Source organism: Fistularia commersonii, chromosome 12 (genome assembly GCF_037954325.1).
Source record: "Fistularia commersonii isolate RoL2024-O1a breed Wild chromosome 12, RoL_Fcom_v1.0, whole genome shotgun sequence".
Taxonomy (NCBI): Eukaryota; Metazoa; Chordata; class Actinopteri; order Syngnathiformes; family Fistulariidae; genus Fistularia; species Fistularia commersonii.
Window position 1 is genome coordinate 3,159,369 of NC_141295.1, and position 17,365 is coordinate 3,176,733.

The 17,365-nt window shown below is 45.2% G+C and overlaps 1 protein-coding gene across 1 annotated transcript in view; it reads left to right on the forward strand.

Moving 5' to 3' along the window:
- LOC147228140 (centrosomal protein of 95 kDa-like) overlaps positions 1 to 17,365 on the forward strand; it is a 28,818-nt gene that overhangs the window by 805 nt on the left and 10,648 nt on the right. Inside the window, exons 2-19 of the mRNA XM_086156379.1 lie at positions 715 to 843; positions 1,139 to 1,246; positions 1,419 to 1,529; positions 3,111 to 3,228; positions 3,887 to 4,005; positions 4,278 to 4,492; positions 5,106 to 5,175; positions 5,388 to 5,455; positions 5,792 to 5,982; positions 6,078 to 6,210; positions 6,495 to 6,612; positions 6,923 to 7,128; positions 7,517 to 7,597; positions 8,023 to 8,179; positions 14,186 to 14,352; positions 15,230 to 15,304; positions 15,397 to 15,549; positions 15,729 to 15,875. Of these exons, the coding sequence (XP_086012505.1) occupies positions 715 to 843; positions 1,139 to 1,246; positions 1,419 to 1,529; positions 3,111 to 3,228; positions 3,887 to 4,005; positions 4,278 to 4,492; positions 5,106 to 5,175; positions 5,388 to 5,455; positions 5,792 to 5,982; positions 6,078 to 6,210; positions 6,495 to 6,612; positions 6,923 to 7,128; positions 7,517 to 7,597; positions 8,023 to 8,179; positions 14,186 to 14,352; positions 15,230 to 15,304; positions 15,397 to 15,549; positions 15,729 to 15,875 (2,366 nt within the window). The remainder of the gene's footprint in view (positions 1 to 714; positions 844 to 1,138; positions 1,247 to 1,418; positions 1,530 to 3,110; positions 3,229 to 3,886; positions 4,006 to 4,277; positions 4,493 to 5,105; positions 5,176 to 5,387; positions 5,456 to 5,791; positions 5,983 to 6,077; positions 6,211 to 6,494; positions 6,613 to 6,922; positions 7,129 to 7,516; positions 7,598 to 8,022; positions 8,180 to 14,185; positions 14,353 to 15,229; positions 15,305 to 15,396; positions 15,550 to 15,728; positions 15,876 to 17,365) is intronic.

Sequence of the window (17,365 nt, forward strand, 5' to 3'; positions counted from 1 at the left end):
CAAGCAAGCTGCTTCAGAGCTGTGGAGGTTCTCAGTCATCCAAGTCATGGTGAAAACTTGAATTTCCTCATTTGAAACGAAATCTTACTGTGGCAACTGGACTAAGTGAAGAAATTCAAGAAGATTTCGATAATAGCTGCTTTAAAGTTAACTCAGCCGGGTAAAGTTGCGATAAACAGCTTTAAGGGCTGGTAACCGGTCAACATATAGTTTTGTAAAACCTCTATCACAGCACAATAACTGCCCGGAGGTTTCAGATGTTGTAGCTTGACTAACATCCAGAACAACTTAGTATTGAGCGATTGCTAGTGTTTTATCTGTTAACCAAAGGTTACTCCCCGTTCTTTGACTTTTTACATTTTAACAGTCACCCTTAAATGCTGTGCTTTTCCCTACTTTGTGAATTGACGACTTTGTATATTTTACACATTTAACATGTATCACGAATGCCCCTTTTTTGACGTGTAACTGTAACAACCCATCTATTATTCTAGCTTTCAAAAGAGTTTGTGTTGTCATTGGTTCTATCTTGATATTGGGTTTTACACTGTCTTTAAAAGAGCCAGGACCTTTTTCATCAAGTATCTTCTCCAGTGAATGGCGCTTTTCATCAATAAACATTGTGCAGTAAACCTACATTTTTTCATATGTTGTCTGCCTTGACTGATTTCTTAATGATTGTTTAACATACACAAGACATCTTTTTTTCAACAGATTGGGTAGATGTGGCAAATGATCTACTCAGCAAGTGTCACATAGACCAGAAGCTGAAGAATCTTACAGACTGTGATGCAAATGTATTTATTGTACTGTATGAGAATATCTTGGGCGAGAAAGTCCCAGGTAAGACAAAGGATGACATCTGTATTAAAAAAAATAAAATAGGAAATATTTATTTTGAAATCGAGATCACGTACTGATGGCCAACAAGATTGGTGTGCTTAGTCAGGAATTCTTTCTTTGACTTATAACATGCCATCACAGGGCTGTTACTGAGCAATTTCCTGCATTCTATGTGTGTGTGTGTGTGTGTGTGTGTGTGCGCGCGCACGTGCTTGCTGACTGACAATGATTATTGCCCTTCGGCTTCCTCCCTGTGCATATCAGTTTTGTGCAGTCGTTGATGTTTATGTTTTAGATTATATCGCTGCACCATGCAGTCAAGAGGATGATGTCCATAATGTGCAGTCTGTGATTGATTCACTGTCCCTGGATTACCTTCAGATCAGCCTCTCTCATATTACAGGTATATCAATTTCTTCACATGTAATAGATATTATATATTTATTCTTGAGTATGTGTGTAAATCAATGTCTGACTGAGTGATAGATGAAACCATTTTAGTTTGGTCTTTGTGATGAACAGATGATGAACAGAAGGACAATACTAAGGATGTGTGTATGTGTGTGTGTTTGCAGGAGAAAACGTTGTGAGGGGCAACATAGAGTCTATCAAGAACCTCCTGGAAATCTTTGACGGTCTGTTGGAGTATCTAAATGAGGAGATAAGTGAGGATTTACATAATGGCGGTAGGCACATTGCTATTTACGTTTTGTTTTAGCTTAATAGATAGTAATAGTATACACTGTTGGATTTTACAAAGGACTTTATGGCAATATGGACCAAAAATGTATTCTTTACAAGATAGTTTGGATTTGTCAGACTTGGACACATGGAACCCAACTTCTTTTCCTGTGGGCTATTCCCTTCAGGGGTCGCAACAGCGACTCTCCATCTAACACTATCCCCAACATCCTTCTCCCTCACACAGACTGACTTCATGTCCACTTTCACTTTTATCTATAAACCTCCTTTTTCATCTTCCTCAAGGCCTTTTGCCTGGCAGTTCCAAACTCAGCATCCTTCCAGCCATATATTCACTATCCCTTCTCTGCACATGCCCAAAACATCTCAAACTGACTTTATCTCCTATCCTGTCCATCCTTGTCAACTCCTTTCCTATTCTGTCCAACCTCATGAACCTCAACTTTTTTTCATATCTGCCACCTCCCATAGTATGTAAAAAATTCCATCACACATCTAAAAATGTTGTAATTACAAAATGGTATGGCCAAAATCATCCGTATCTTACCTGGTTCCACTACAACTAGTTAAAACATATTGACTCATATTATTTATTAATGAATTCCCTGCTTCCTTGACTGAGAAGCTTTAAAAGATAATTGCCTTAAATCGTGTCCCTTTTTATTGTAAGTTTGTTTTCAATTGGCTCAAAAGTAAGATAACTCCGCCCAATTGACAGTCTCAGTTAAGCAAGCTTATATCTTCCCTTTGGCGTGGAGACATATTAAAATCTGTTGGCTCTGGGCTTTAACAGGAAACACCCAACCCTTTCATTTGGCTGAACTGAGCAGAGCTTTGTTTGAATGGCCTGTCCCTCAATTCACCGTCATTAACCGCAGTTAATTACTGTGACTACACAATTAAATGGATGTGTAATACAAAAAAATCAGGTGTTTCACATCAACAGAGGTTGACAGTCTCCCCTCTGGTCTTCAGGATATGTACATAACAGATAAAATTCATAGTAACACAAATACTGGTGTGTAAAAGTTTATTTCATGTTTTACACTTTAAAGGAAATATGTTTGGAACCATTGCCATTAAATACAACAATGATCTGTTTAGTGGAATTCCTGCGCAAAAATAACATGTAACATGGTTACATAGGTCAGTATGTTGTCTTGAGTGAGCCAATGTGATAAAATTTTGACCTCTGTTATTATACTCAAAATTGTTGGTATTTTATGCTGCTTGTCTTAGTTTTGCTTCAAACCCCACGCAAGATGGTTTGAGACTATTTGGATTATATCTTCATGAAAAATCTTTGACTTTAACTTTTTTCCATCTGTATTTTTTTTTTTTTTTTTTTGGGAGTTACTTTGGATAAAAGCGTCCGCCAAATGACTGTATTGTAATGTAATTTAATGTTAATTAAATGTCATGAGTTTGTTCCTGTTTCATTCTCCAAAGAGGCCATTGTGACATAGCCGGAGTGCAACATTGTGTTGCAATCAGTCTTCTTGTTGATGTTTTCATCTCTTTTTTTGGGTACTTAGCTATTTGTACTTCTCACAAACCTTTTTCAGAGGAACTCCATGACAGTTTAAGTGAATTTGTTCCTGGCGAAACTAAGGAGACAGGTTGTGATTACACAGAGGAGAAGGAGGCTAAACTGGATTGCACATGTTTGTCTTCTAATGAAGAGTAAGTAAAAGATATTTTTATTCACTCCAAACAGCAGATGAATGCAGTATTTTCAATAAGTGCTAGTCATACTAGAATTTGGCCATTTATTTTGTGCTTATCTTTCTCTGCTTGCACTATTTCTGATGACTGAAGTGTAATTTGAGGTTGTCACACCTCTTCATTACGTCTTGTGATCATCATCTTTGTGAATTATGTGTGAGGATGTAGACAGACTAAATAACAGACAGGGCAGCTTAAGGATGTGAGACCAAAGTAATGCAAAACACTGAGAAGATAAAGCATCTCACAGGACAACAACATGGTTTGTACATATACCTAGCCAAGGCTAGGTATACATTAAATGCATAATTGTTTAATAACTGATAAGCATAAATGGTTAAGTAATACTAACACAGTTATTTTGAAAACAATTTTTTTTCTAAATACATAAAATATACACTTTGAAGGTTTTACATTCAATGGTGAAATGGAGGGACAAGTTTGTTAGTCTTAGACTCTCCCGTGAACATTAAACTATTCCTGATGTGCCATTTGGCTAGAGCACAATGGCAGTGTTGACACAACAGCCACCGAGGCTGTTGCTTCAAGTCAACATAAACTATGCGAGGAAATACATGTGTTACCCACATCGGTCATGTTGCTTCCTGAAATTCAGGTCTGCTGCCACGTCTAGTAAACATTCCCTTTATTCCTGGAACGCTGAAGAGGTGGGATCGACCAGTGAGCTTATCGGGCTGGGAGTCTCAGCGCGCACATTCACAGACAAGCAGGAAGGTAAGCCAGTGACGACACAATCCATTTTAATGTGTGTCAATTACCTTGACACTTGCAGTTGTGAAAAAAAATATGATAAGGCGCTTAATAACATGTTGCCACCTAGAATTGAAGGGCTTTACTAATGGTGCATTTGACTTGGCACATACCTGCTCATAGTAGACTTCTACTATGAAATGACAAATGATAAATAAGTGTATGATTATTTTTTGAAAGATTTATTCATTTAACTTTTCAAAGTAAATCCCACAACAAATTTATCCCTCTACAAGCAACACCTGTTCTTCCTGAAACAACGGATGCAAAAGCCACCACTGGTCCCCAGAATGCCAAGGATGCTCCTGTGTATTCAGCTGCCTCTATTCAGCCACTCACAGAGAGCAAGGCCTCCCACAGATCCCACTCTCGTTCACCCAGCCCACCCCCCACAACAGTTTGCCTCAGCAACGGGCACGCGGTGGAGGAAGCCAAGCCCGTCAACACAGAGGTAGTCCACAATGATATTTAGTCATTAAATCCACTTGCCTGTTACTTTTGTGTAATTCTATTTCTCAGAAGCCACCCTCACACTGTCAACAAGGCCTGTACCTTTTTCATACTTGTAGACACTTTTAGAAAACAACTTTTTGGTCAATGAAGGGTCTCAAGCAAGAATATGACGTCTGCATTACTTTTCAATAATTTAAAACTGGTGATTTTAGACAACTTTTGTGTCAGCTTAGTCTAAATATAATTTTGAAGGCAAATTAACAGTCTCTTATAAAATAGACAATACAACACCCTAATGCTGATATTTCATCAAAATTGAGTGCAATTGGCCACAAACATCCAACTGATGTTTTGTGCCTGCCTGCACACAATTAAAGGTTTGAGTTAAGAACAACTCCAAAACTGAAACTTAATTCTGTAGTGCCTGTTATAACATTTGCTCTCCATCTCTCAGGATTTCTATATTTTCTAAAATTATTCAAAAAAAAGTGGCTTTTGAGAGTAGCATATAATAAAAATGGACCGTCTCCTTATTTTGTACCATGTGATTACACTGTCCTTGGCTCCAAAGTAATCCTTTTTTTCTTTTTTCCTTCACTTTCTTCTAACAGACCCCCAGAGAATTAGCTGAGCCAATCATCACCAATGGGCTGTCATCTCCTCCCCTCTGCCAGTCTCCCAGTAAGTCAGGCTACAACCTGGTTTAACTAAATTACGTGTCAATTGATCAATTTAACTATATTTCTTTATAATATCTACTTTATTTCTGGGTGGAACAACAGGGATGAATGGTGAATGTGGCCACTTAAAAGGTTGAACAGGAAATTGATTAAAAATCTCAGGGGTGGTTTGTGTCATTAAGGTTTTGTTTTGATGATTTGCTCAATTTCCAGCTTCAAGTGAAAAGTCTTTGTCCGGGCATCAAAGAGCCAGGATGGAGATTGAAGGAGAAATGCTTGAGGTAGGAATTCAGTCAAGCCGTCTGTCATATACAGTAACTATAGAAAACTGTGTCAGCCATGGATGTTGGATTCGAAAGTGTGATTTAAAAAAAAAAAAAAAGAACACGCTAATCGGCTGTTGTCCAATCTGATGGAAACAAATAAACACTACAATGCAGTCAATCCCGTCAGGTTAGATCATTTAAAACCTTTCTGCAGTCATTCATTTCCTGCTGCAAAGTGCTCTAATAAATCATACTTCACTATTCTACGTCCTGTTGATTGTTTTCTATTTTATCCTGCTATTTTAATCCAGAATATTTTAGTTCTCTCTTTCTTCCCCCCCCTCAATTCAGCCAACTAACGGGGGCCCCCGGAGGGTTTTATTCCGCACTCAGCCAGATGTGCTCTTCCTCACCCTGCAAGATGAAACGATGGCAACAACCCCTTCTCCACCCATCACAGATGAAGAGCTGGAGGAGGATCTGAATTATATTCAAAAACGAAAGGAAAGTAGAGCGGGCCACAAAGAGCAGACTGGCCTCAGGTAAGAGACAAAGCTGCTGAGAGCAGTCATGTTACTTTATGTGCTGCCTTAGTATTCTACAGGCTAACCATATCTGCTGTATTGTGACTTTACAGCAGCAGCAACTGGCTGGAGGAGGAGAGTTTGGAAGATCCCCTGCCTTTTCGCAGACAAAGGAACAGGAAAGCAGAAAAAGAGCTGCATGACATATCAGAGAAACTCTCCCATCGACTTGAAGAGCTGGATCAGGTCTGTCATCCCATTTAATCGTGTTGCTGTTAATGCACGTTCAAAAAATCTCGAGTCCCTCAGCAAATTGTTTTTGATCTTTGTTTTTGTCTCTTCACTCAGTGCAAGTGCAACTTTGCCAAATCTCTATTGTAGATTGTTGAAATGACAAATCACAGAGTCCTGGTTACCCTTCAGTCGTTTTTTTTATAAGACGGGATCTTATCAACATCATATTTACTTCTGTGTTATATATAATCCATTTAATTTGTGATTTTTTTTTTTTTTTTTTAATTTTTTTGAAGATGCTTAAACGGGTTCTGGAGGAAAGCGGTGTGCCCGCTGAAGTCAGAGAAGAAGATAAGCAATCTCACCACAGCGACAGTGTAATGGAGTGTCATAGGACTCCCAGACAACAGACAGGTACCCAAAATTTATAGCAGAAAGAACACTTTGGATTATTTTACATCATAGGCCTGTAAGCTTTTCTTTTTAAGCCGTCATTTCCTTTGTCATGTTATTTTCAAATAGTGCACACCGAGTTAATGCTTATCGGTAGCTTTTGAGCTGAAACAAGTCATGGCTTAAAGTGCTGACAAATTGATGTTTGTTATTTTGACACAAGAGCTATTAGCCACAGAACCACAGAACAGATAAGTTTGCATTGCTCTGTATCCCTTTGTGCTGAAAAGGAAACAAAATGTTACTGCTGGGTAACTTTGCATATTTGCAGGAACAGTTGATCCCGAATCCACCCATCGGACGCGCTCCTTGTCCCCCTCTCCTCCATGGGATGGCTGCTCTCCACTGACATGCTCAATTGATATCACAACAGAAGCTGTCATCCTAAATGATGGGAGACAAACACAGCTCACAGCTTGCGATCACACACAGCAAAGTGATCCACACTACAGACAATCACTCAGAAAATCTAGCAAGGTATTCATTTAGCAGTTGTGTTCTCTAGGGTTTAAGTTGTGGTCTTAGAATGCACGATCACAGGGACCTTTTTAGGAAATCAAAAAATTACTTAGTGCCATTCAGCATTGTGTTGAAAGAAAAATCAGAAATTTTTCATGAAAGCATAATGACGTTAAATATTAATGTGAAATACTGCCCTGTATTTTGTTATGCTATATTTTAACACAACAAAACTCAAACTAAAAAGTCTATTTTTGCTATATTGTCCATTAATTACATTTTTACCTGCTCTGAGAAGCTTGCTTGAAGACAATAATGAATTTCCAGTTGTTACATGTGTTTAGGCTCTTGCTGTTTTTATTTTGTCATGTAAATGAAATATATCTTTTGGTATCTGCCACACAAGGTTGACGGGGAGGAGCTAAAAACATCCAAATGCAAAGAACGGACAGATCTGGACAAGGAACGACGAAAGGCTCTGGAAGCTGTAAGTTGTTTTAACTTTACTTCCCCAATCATGATGTTTCATCTGGGTGTAATTCCCATTAGTTGAAAAAATAAAGCAGTGTTGGTTTTTGTGTGGGTTCAGTGTGGCTGAACCTAACTAACAAGTGGATCTGGGCTTTTTTAGGATGAATAGATTCTGTAGGCAGTGCTGCTTTATGATTTGCAAAGCAGCAGCCACACAGGCATTTAACAATGTCAAAGGTAGATGTAATTGGAAGACAAATGCAAATTACAAGGGTGAATAATTATTGCTCAGGAATATTGTGGTATACCAAAATAATTTAAATGGGTGAAAATGGTTGAACACAAGAATACATCAAAGTAGGTCAGTGAGTGTTTTGTCACAGTTGTATAAATGTACTTTTTTGTATATGTGTATACGTGTGTGTGTTTCCGCACGTGTAGGAGAGGCAGTACAGAGAGGCCATATTACAGGATGTGTCCAAATCTGCCAGACCATCTCTTGCTCAAACCAAGGTCCAGCACAAGGCCCATCACAAGCGTAACACACAGGCTACTCCAGGACGAACACGACAGGACGTCCACAGGAGAGCTCCAAAACGTAAGACAAGTCTCGAATCTTCCAGTGCATGACGGCTTCACTGAGCAGCCGATGGCAGCCATTACGAGTTGCGTTTAAATGGCACTGATTCTCAATAAAACAGTAGACGATAGGTCTAAAACAGTTTTTTGAGAAGTGGTTGGTATTTGCCCCGTTAATAACTGCTCCACAGGCAGCATGGTGGCGCAGTGGTTAGCTGGTGGTTAGTGGTTCGATCCCCACAGGGGGCCTTTCTGTTTCGAGTTTTCATGTTCTCCCCTCTCCTGCGCGGGTTTCGTCTGGGTTCTTTGGTTTCCTCCGACAGCCCAGGAAAAAAAAAAAAACGGGCAAAATTTGTGAATGAGAGAGTGACTCAATATACAGTTAGGCCCAGACATGTTTGCACAGTGACAAGTTTTCTTACCTTGGCTGTTTATGAAAACATATTCAGGATACAGTTATCTAATCAATATGGGCTTCAAGTGCAGACTCTCAGCTGTAATTTGAGAGTACCGGTACACATTACAGCTCTTAAATACGTAAGGGACCAAAAGTAATAGGACATTTGATTCAGAAGGCCGCTGTTACGGTTGGTTCCCAAGAGGACAGACACAGGTTCGTAGAATCGCAGGTGGTTTAATAAGTGGATAGGCCGGGAGGTCGTACACACATCAGGGAAACGACTACGCAGACTTCTCATAGCAACGAGATCAGACAATGTCTGCAACTTTGGGTCCACCTTATATACTCTTGCCTAATTAGTGGGATTGTTTCCTGGTGAGGCGTGTTCACCAGGTGCAGGGGATAACTGCCTTGATTGCTGTGCCACCTGCCTGGGGATCCGATGAGTCGTGACAGTACCCCCCCCCCTCCAGCCTCCTCCTCCTTGGACGAGGGCGCACGGCGACGGGGACGCGGAGCCGGTTGATCTGGATGGGTGCTATGGAACTCCTCCCACAGCCCTGGGTCCAGGATGTCCTTGCGGTGGACCCAGGAGCGTTCCTCTGGCCCGTACCCCTCCCAGTCGACCAGGTACTCCAGTTGACCCCGGTGGCGTCGAGATTGGAGTATCTGGTGTACTGCGTAGATGGGTCCCTCGTCAAGGAGGGGAGGTGGCGGAGGTGGCACAGCAACCCCAGGGCCTGCAGCGTCTGAAGAGTCTGAGGAATAGCACGGTTTTAACAGAGATACATGAAATACTGGGTGAATTTTATATTCAGGCGGGAGTTGAAGGCGAAAAGTAACCGGATTGATCTGGTGGGAGATCCTGAAGGGCCCGATATACTTTGGCCTGAGTTTTTTGCAGGGGTGTTTCATGCGAAGGTCCCGTGTCGAGAGCCACACTTTCTGTCCCACGACATAGGCAGGGGCCTGGGCTCGGTGAGCATTTGCACAGCGGCGGCGGCGGCGGAGAGCCCCTTGCAAATGCCGGTGGGCCCTGGCCCACACCCTCTCACTCTCTGAACCATTGATTGACTGCTGGGACTTCTGAGGATTCTCCTGTCCAGGGAAACATGGGTGGTTGGTAGCCAAGCATGCACTGGAATGGCGTTAACCCGGTGGTTGGTTGCTGGAGGGAATTTTGAGCATATTCTGCCCAGGGAAGGAATTGACTCCAATTTGCAGGGTGTTGCTGGCAGTACGTTCGGAGGTAGCGGCATACCTCTTGGATCTTGCGTTCTGTTTGTCCATTGGTCTGGGGATGGTAACCAGACGACAAGCTCACTGTCACCCCCAGCAGGTGAAGGAAGGCTCTCCAAAACCTGGATATGAATTGGGGTCCCCGATCAGAGACGATGTCCTCCGGCAGTCCAAAGTTCCGGAAGACCTGGTTGAAGAGGGCTTCTGCAGTCTCTGATGCTGTAGGGACTCCTCTCATGGGGATCAACTTGCATGCCTTAGAAAAATCGATCCACTACCACTAGGATGCTCGTGTATCCCTTGGAGGGGGGAAGGTCTGTGGCATAATCAATGCCGAGATGGGACCAGGGTCTATTTGGGATGGGTAAGGGTTCCAGTTTCCCTGCTGGTAGGTGACGAGGCGTTCGCCCGGGCACAGTCGGGGCATTGGCTGACATATCTTCGGACGTCTCTAGACATTCCTGGCCACCAATATTTGTCTCGGAGTATGTTCTGAGTCGCACTCATTCCTGGATGCCCGGTACCTGGTGCAGAGTGTGCAGAGGTGAGGAGAGATTCCCGGATGGTTTGTGGTACGTAGGTACGATTGGCCGGAGTGTTGGGTGGTGCGGGGTCGGACACTGATGCTTCCCGGATTTCTTCATCCAGGCTCCACCGGATGGGGTTTACTAGCACACCGTCACGCAGGATTTTCTCCGGTTCTTCTGGGGCGTTTTCTGGAGAGTGAATCCGTGACAGAGCGTCGGCTCGCCCATTGAGAGTGCCAGGGCGATATCGGATGTGGAACTGAAATCGGGTGAAGAAGAGGGCCCATCTTGCTTGGCGGGGGTTTAGCCTCTTGGCGCAGGTACTGCAAGTTCTTGTGGTCGGTTAGCACCGTGAATGGGTATTTTGCGCCCTCAAGCCAGTGGCGCCACTCTTCCAATGCCAGCTTGATGGCCAGGAGCTCTCTATTGCCGAGATCATAATTGCTCTCTGCTGAACTCATCCTCTTTGAAAAGAAAGCACAGGGCTGGAGTCGGGCTGGCTTTCCATGGGGTTGGGACAGGACGGCTCCCACCCCCGTGGTTGAAGCATCAACCTCCACTGTGAAGGGAAGATCTGGGTCCGGGTGGTGCAGCAGAGGGGCGGACGTGAAGGCCTTCTTGAGCTCCAGGAAGGCTCGTGTGGCGGTTGGGTTCCAATGCAGGCGTTTTGGTTTGCCGCGTAACAGGGAGGTGAGGGGCGTAGCCAGTTGGCTGAAGTTCTCTATGAACCGTCGGTAGAAGTTAGCGAACCCCAGAAACCTCTGTAGTTGCTTGATTGTCTGGGGTTGAGGCCAAGAGTGGACGGCACTGACCTTTTCTTCATCCATACTCACTCCCTGTGGATGGAGGTGGTAGCCGAGGAACTGGACGGTGGTCTGGTGGAACAGGCATTTCTCTGCCTTGAGGAACAGTTGGTGTTCGCGAAGCCTGGTGAGGACCTGGGTGACATGGCGAATGTGACTGGACAGATCAGGAGAGTGGATCAGGATGTCATCTATATAGACGACCACAAATTTTTGGAGGAAGTCTCTGAAAATCTCGTTCATGAAGCCTTGGAACACGGAAGGGGCATTGGCTAGGCCATATGGCATGACCCGGTACTCCCAGTGACCAGAGGGGGTTACGAAGGCAGTTTTCCACTCATCCCCTCTTCGAATGCGCACCAGGTTATAGGCGCTCCGGAGGTCCAGTTTGGTGAATATTTTGGACCCCCGGAGGGACTCCAAAGCCGCTGGCACCAAGGGTAGAGGATAACGGAATTTTACAGTGGCTTGGTTCAGGATCCGGTAGTCCACACAGGGCCTCAACCCTCCATCCTTCTTTGCGATGAAGAATGGCGAGGCCGCAGGGGATTTCGACGGTCGGATATAGCCCTGGCGCAGGGATTCCTCTATATAGGTCTCCATGGCCGCCTGTTCAGGGAGAGAGAGAGGGTAGATCTTTCCGTTCGGTAGCGGTTGGCCTGGAAGTAGATCGATCGCACAGTCCCAGGGACGATGGGGAGGCAGCGCAGCGGCTCGTTGGGAGCTGAAGACGTCCTGAAAACCCGCATACTGGGATGGGATCTGGGCCCGGTGGTCTTGCTCGGGGCTTTCTACTGATGTGGCATAGAGATGCACTATTCTCCTTGGAGGGAGCTGGGGAAAACAGTGCTCCTTGCAAGTCTCACCCCAGCGCAGGATTTCCCCAGTGGCCCAGGAAACCGTAGGCTCATGCGCCCTCAACCAAGGTCTGCCTAACACCAGATCTATCTGGGATTCCTCCAGGACATGAAACGAAATGTTCTCCACATGCAGAACCCCAATGCTAAGCTGAAGGGAGGAGGTTTGTGTGTTGACTTGCCTGGAAGATAGGGGTTTTCCCATCACTGATCACACGGTGAAGGAGGGGGAACACGGGAGCCGGGGAATTTGTAGCCGTCGGCAGAGTGCACCGGAGATGAAGTTCCCTGCCGAGCCGGAGTCCAGGAGGGCGTGCACCAGGTGGGTAGAGTCAGACACACGAAGCTGGGCTGGGATAGTCAATGGTGTCAAGTAGACGTTAGGAGAAAGCACAGCGCCTACCTGGGGTGTTGGAGGTCTCGTGGGGCAGTGTGATATCCGGTGATCCTTATCTCCACAGTAGAGGCAGAGGCGGTTGGCTATGCGTCTGCGTCTCTCTGTGGTTGATAATTGGAGGGCATCCACCTCCATGGCCTCTCCGGCTTGCTCCGGCTGGTTCCGGGACGGCCCTGTGGCAGACCTTCCCGGGACAGAGAAACAGGCCTCTCTCCGGTGCGATACCCGGATGGCTAGCTGGATGAACCTCTCCAACCCCATGCCGTCATCGTACGCCGCCAGGTGGAGGCGCAGGGAGGTGTTCAGGCCTTGTCGAAACTTGGCCAGAAGGGCCGGCTCATTCCATCCACTGGCGGCTGCTAGCGTCCGGAACTGTAGGGCGTACTCCACGATGGACCCCTTCCCCTGGCGGAGGTTGAAAAGTCGAGCCTGGAGGGAGGAATCCCCATCGGGCAGGCTGAAGGCTTCTAGGAAGTGCTCCATGAAGTTCTGCGCTGTCGCCGTCACAGTGCCTGGGGTATTCCAGATCGCCTCCGCCCACTGGAGTGCCTTACCCGACAGGAGGGAGCTGACGTAGGCGATCTTGGACTTCTCCGTGGGGAACCGAGCGGGCTGCATCTCAAACATCAGCGAGCATTGTAACAGAAAGCCCTTACAACTTTCTGGTGCGCCGGAGTAGGTGGCCGGGCTAGCCATCGGGGCAGCCTGGATGACCTGATGAGGCGTGGAAGAGCTAGTGGGCTCCATACCAGGTCTGAGCTTCTGTTACGGTTGGTTCCCAAGAGGACAGACACAGGTTCGTAGAATCGCAGGTGGTTTAATAAGTGGATAGACCGGGAGGTCGTACACACATCAGGGAAAAGACTACGCAGACTTCTCATAGCAACGAGATCAGACAATGTCTGCAACTTTGGGTCCACCTTATATACTCTTGCCTAATTAGTGGGATTGTTTCCTGGTGAGGCGTGTTCACCAGGTGCAGGGGATAACTGCCTTGATTGCTGTGCCACCTGCCTGGGGATCCGATGAGTCGTGACAGCCGCAAACAAATAACAAGGCTGCATGGGCTCCTCCCTCGGTAACCGGTCATCAAGTTAGTCAAGTCAAATTTGTATATGTAGCGCAGAATTGTCCCGTGACACTTTTCACGTCGAGCAGGTCTGGATCACACTCTGATTTACAGAAACCCAACATTCCCCCATGAGAAAGTACTTGGCAACAGTGAAGAAGAAACACTACCCATTACTGGGCAGAAACCTTGGATAGATATGAGTTCAATTACATTAAGACATATTACAGCACATAGCGACAACTATCTAACAGGATTTCCTCTTCAGTTGCCAGTTCATGAGTTTTATGACTTTCTTGCCAGGAACAACCAAAATACCGTGTGAATGCTATGTACTGAGATTTTCTTGTGGCTTTTGGACACCAGTCGCTGTGTTTTACCACTCTTATATCGAAATATTCTTCATTAGACCATGTCAGATGGTGTATCACCGTCAAAGCTGTTCATGTGGTGCTACAGACATGACGTTACATTACATTACATTGCATTTGGCAGACGCTATTAGCCAAAGCGACTTACAATAGAGGACATAGGGACTGCAAATACACTTGCAAATACACGACATTTCTATCGTGTATTTGCATTTCTATCCTTCTTTTTGTTTTTGTTTTCCCTTGCGCTTGAACCGACAACATGGTTTGGGAATCCAGCGCTTAAATATCTGTATACTGATCACATGACTGCTAAAACCCAAGACACAAGAGATGTAAACACCAGTTATATTTCTTTCTAGTCACTGTGAGGCAAAATGAGCTGCTCCCGGTGCTCATGGAGGAGATGCCTCACCTCCACATCTCCCCCCATACTCTCGGGCGGATGTGGGAGCAGCAGATGCAGCAGGTGGACAGGCTTCACTCTCTCTCCTCTCACAGCTGTCGTCGCAGCAAACTCTCCAGCCAGGTGAGATGTCGGCGCAGATGGACCTCTTACCGCCATCAAATCCATCATTGGCTATTAAGAACCCAAGGGCTCAAATAAAACCAACATTTTGTCTCCGTACTTCAAATGGCCCAATAAATAATCGAAAGGGGAAAATTATGGACGGCAAAATGCGGCGCCTACTGGTCAGCAGATCAAATTTGCAGATGTAGCACAACGGGACACTGGTTGAGCTTAACCCAAAATGAGCCTCCAATTTCGTGGAAATCTAAGAAGCAACCAATGGCTCTTTTGGACCCAGTTTTACCTCAATGATGTGAAGGTTTTCTTCTGGTTCTGCAACGTTTGACGGTAAAATGACCACCTGCTAGTGCCCGCAGCAAAGATCATAACTGAAAGTACTATTAGTTAGTTGATTGGAAGATGGCCAAAGGTGTGTTTGCTGTTATTTTTACAGTACAAGAACCGGTGTTCTATTTGACAGTGACACAATGCTTTCCTCTGACATCATCTGACCCATTACTGGTGTGTAAGCTCGAACAAAAATAAATGCTTCTCGTTTCCTGGTTTTAAGCAGCACTAATGGGTATGAGTGCATTAAAATTGTAATTTAGCTGGTTTTTCTATCCTTAATGATGTCAGTACTGAAAGCAGCTTGAAATGATAACTCACCCACCGGCTGTAATTTGCTATACTTTGCCAGCTACAATAACAATCTGGAGTCCTCAGTCAGTCCCTCCAGAACTACATTCATAGCGTGAACACAGAGGGGCAAGTACGTTATGCTATAATTAATACTTAAGCTTGAAAGTTAGAGCCCGATTTTCCTTGCCAAACGGCGAGGAAACTTGTCTGACTGTGACATCATCCAAAGTCTAAATTCCTGAGTGTCTTACAGTTGGATGAAGCTCAGAAGAAACACGACCTGCTCGCAGGGATCCTCCACAAGGAGCAAGACCACAGCAGGCGTCTGGTGAGCGTTCGAGTCCCGGTCCCAGAGAAATACGCCGCTGTAAGCCGGCGACTGTCCGCCTGTTAGTGACGAGCAACACCTTCACCTTTCAGAGGGACTTCAAAGAACGGATCCAGCAGCAGAAGCTGACCCAGAACAGACTGAGGGACCAGAGGCAGCAGGTGGCCCGGGCCAGGAAATACCACCAGGAATACCATGTCCAGCATCGCGCCCGCATGATGAGAGCACGCACCAAGGAGGAGAGGGTGAGGAGAGAGGGCGTCTCGTCGCTTGCCCGATCACAAAGACTTATCCTGATTTTTTTTATCTCGGTTTACAAATTTCTGAGCTCAACGAGACAAAGGACTCTCACATAACCACTGTAAAAGTCATGTGATACTATCACAGTGGTCCGCATTGACATGTCGACCGCGCATGTGCGTAGATGTTTCGGCAGTTGTTCGAGGAGGGGTTGGAGGTACAGAAGGTGCGGTTGAGAGAGCAGAGAGCCCTTGCTAGAGAACAGCGACTAGAACACCAGAGAAGACACCAGGACCAAATCAAATCCATGGAGAACTACTATAGAGACCAGGTAGGACACGCTCACCCGGTCAAAAATCTGTTGTAACAATGGTTGTTTGTCTCTATATGATGTGTGGATGAGAGAATGAATTGATTTATGTCTCCTGCGACCCTGAGCGCAAGATAGCGGCATATAGTTTATTTTTATGGCACCAAATCGCATCTAAGTTGTCTTGTGACACTTCAAATGTAGAGCAGGTCTAGACCACACTCTTAAGTGATTTACAGAAACCTCTGTCTTCTTTTCCTTTTGCCTTTTCCCCTTCAGGGGTCACCACAGTGACTCAACCTCCTCCATCTAAGCCTACTCTCGGTCCTTGTCTCTCACATCGGCTCACTTCATGTCCCCTTTCGTTACATCCATATTGAAATCTTCTCTTTGGCCTTCCTCTAGGCCTCCTGCCTGGCAGTTCCAACACCAGTATCCTTCTACCAATATATTCGCTATCCCTCTTCTGTCCATGACCAAACCATCTCAGTCTGGCCTCTCTGACCTTCTCTCCAAACATTTAACATTTGCTGTCCCTCTGATAGACTCATTTGTGACCCTACCCATTCTTGTCACTCCCAAAGAGAACCTCAAAATCTTCATTATTGTGACCTCCAGCTCTGCTTCTTGTCTTTTCCTCAGTGCCACTGTCTCCAAACCATAAAACAATTTTGGTCTCACCACTGTCTTGTATACCTTTCCTTTCATTCTGGCCGACTCTTTTATCACACATCACCTCCGACACTTTTCTCAAGCCTTTCCAACCTGCTTGAACCCGTTTCTGCACCTCTTATCAACTCTTTCCATCTCTATCTCTACTCCCTGTCGCCCCACCATTCCACTTGTGTTCCTCTCCTTCACACACACATGTATTTCATCTTGCTGCGATTAACCTTTATTCCTCTCCTTTCCAAAGCATACCTTCATCTCTCGAGATTTTCCACCCGCTGACTGCTCTCAATACAGGTCATGATGTCATCTGTGAACATCATGGTCCTTGACGATTGCTATCTAACTGCATCTGATAAGCCTGTCCATCACCACTGCAAACAAGAAGGGGCCAACAATAGTCACTTCTTCTAACCTTCCTTCTCTTTCGTTTTCCTTATTTATCAGCTCCTCAGAGTGCTCTTTCCATCTTCCCATCACTCTTCTTCTTCTTCTTCTTCTTCTTCTTTCGGCTTTTCCCGTCAGGGGTCAACTTTCTCCATCTAACCCTATTCTCTGTATCTTCCTCTCTGACACCAACTACCCTCATATCCTCTCTCACTACGTCCATAAATCTTCTCTTTGGTCTTCCTCGAGACCTCTTGCCTGGCAGCTCCAATTCCAGCATCCGTCTACCAATGTATTCCCTATCCCTTCTCTGTACGTGACCGAACCATCTCAGTCTGGCTTCTCTGACCTTCTCTCCAAAACATCGAACATGTGCCGTCCCTCTGATAGACTCATTCCTGATCCTATCCATCCTGGTCACTCCCAAAGAGAACCTCAACATCTTCATCTCTGCG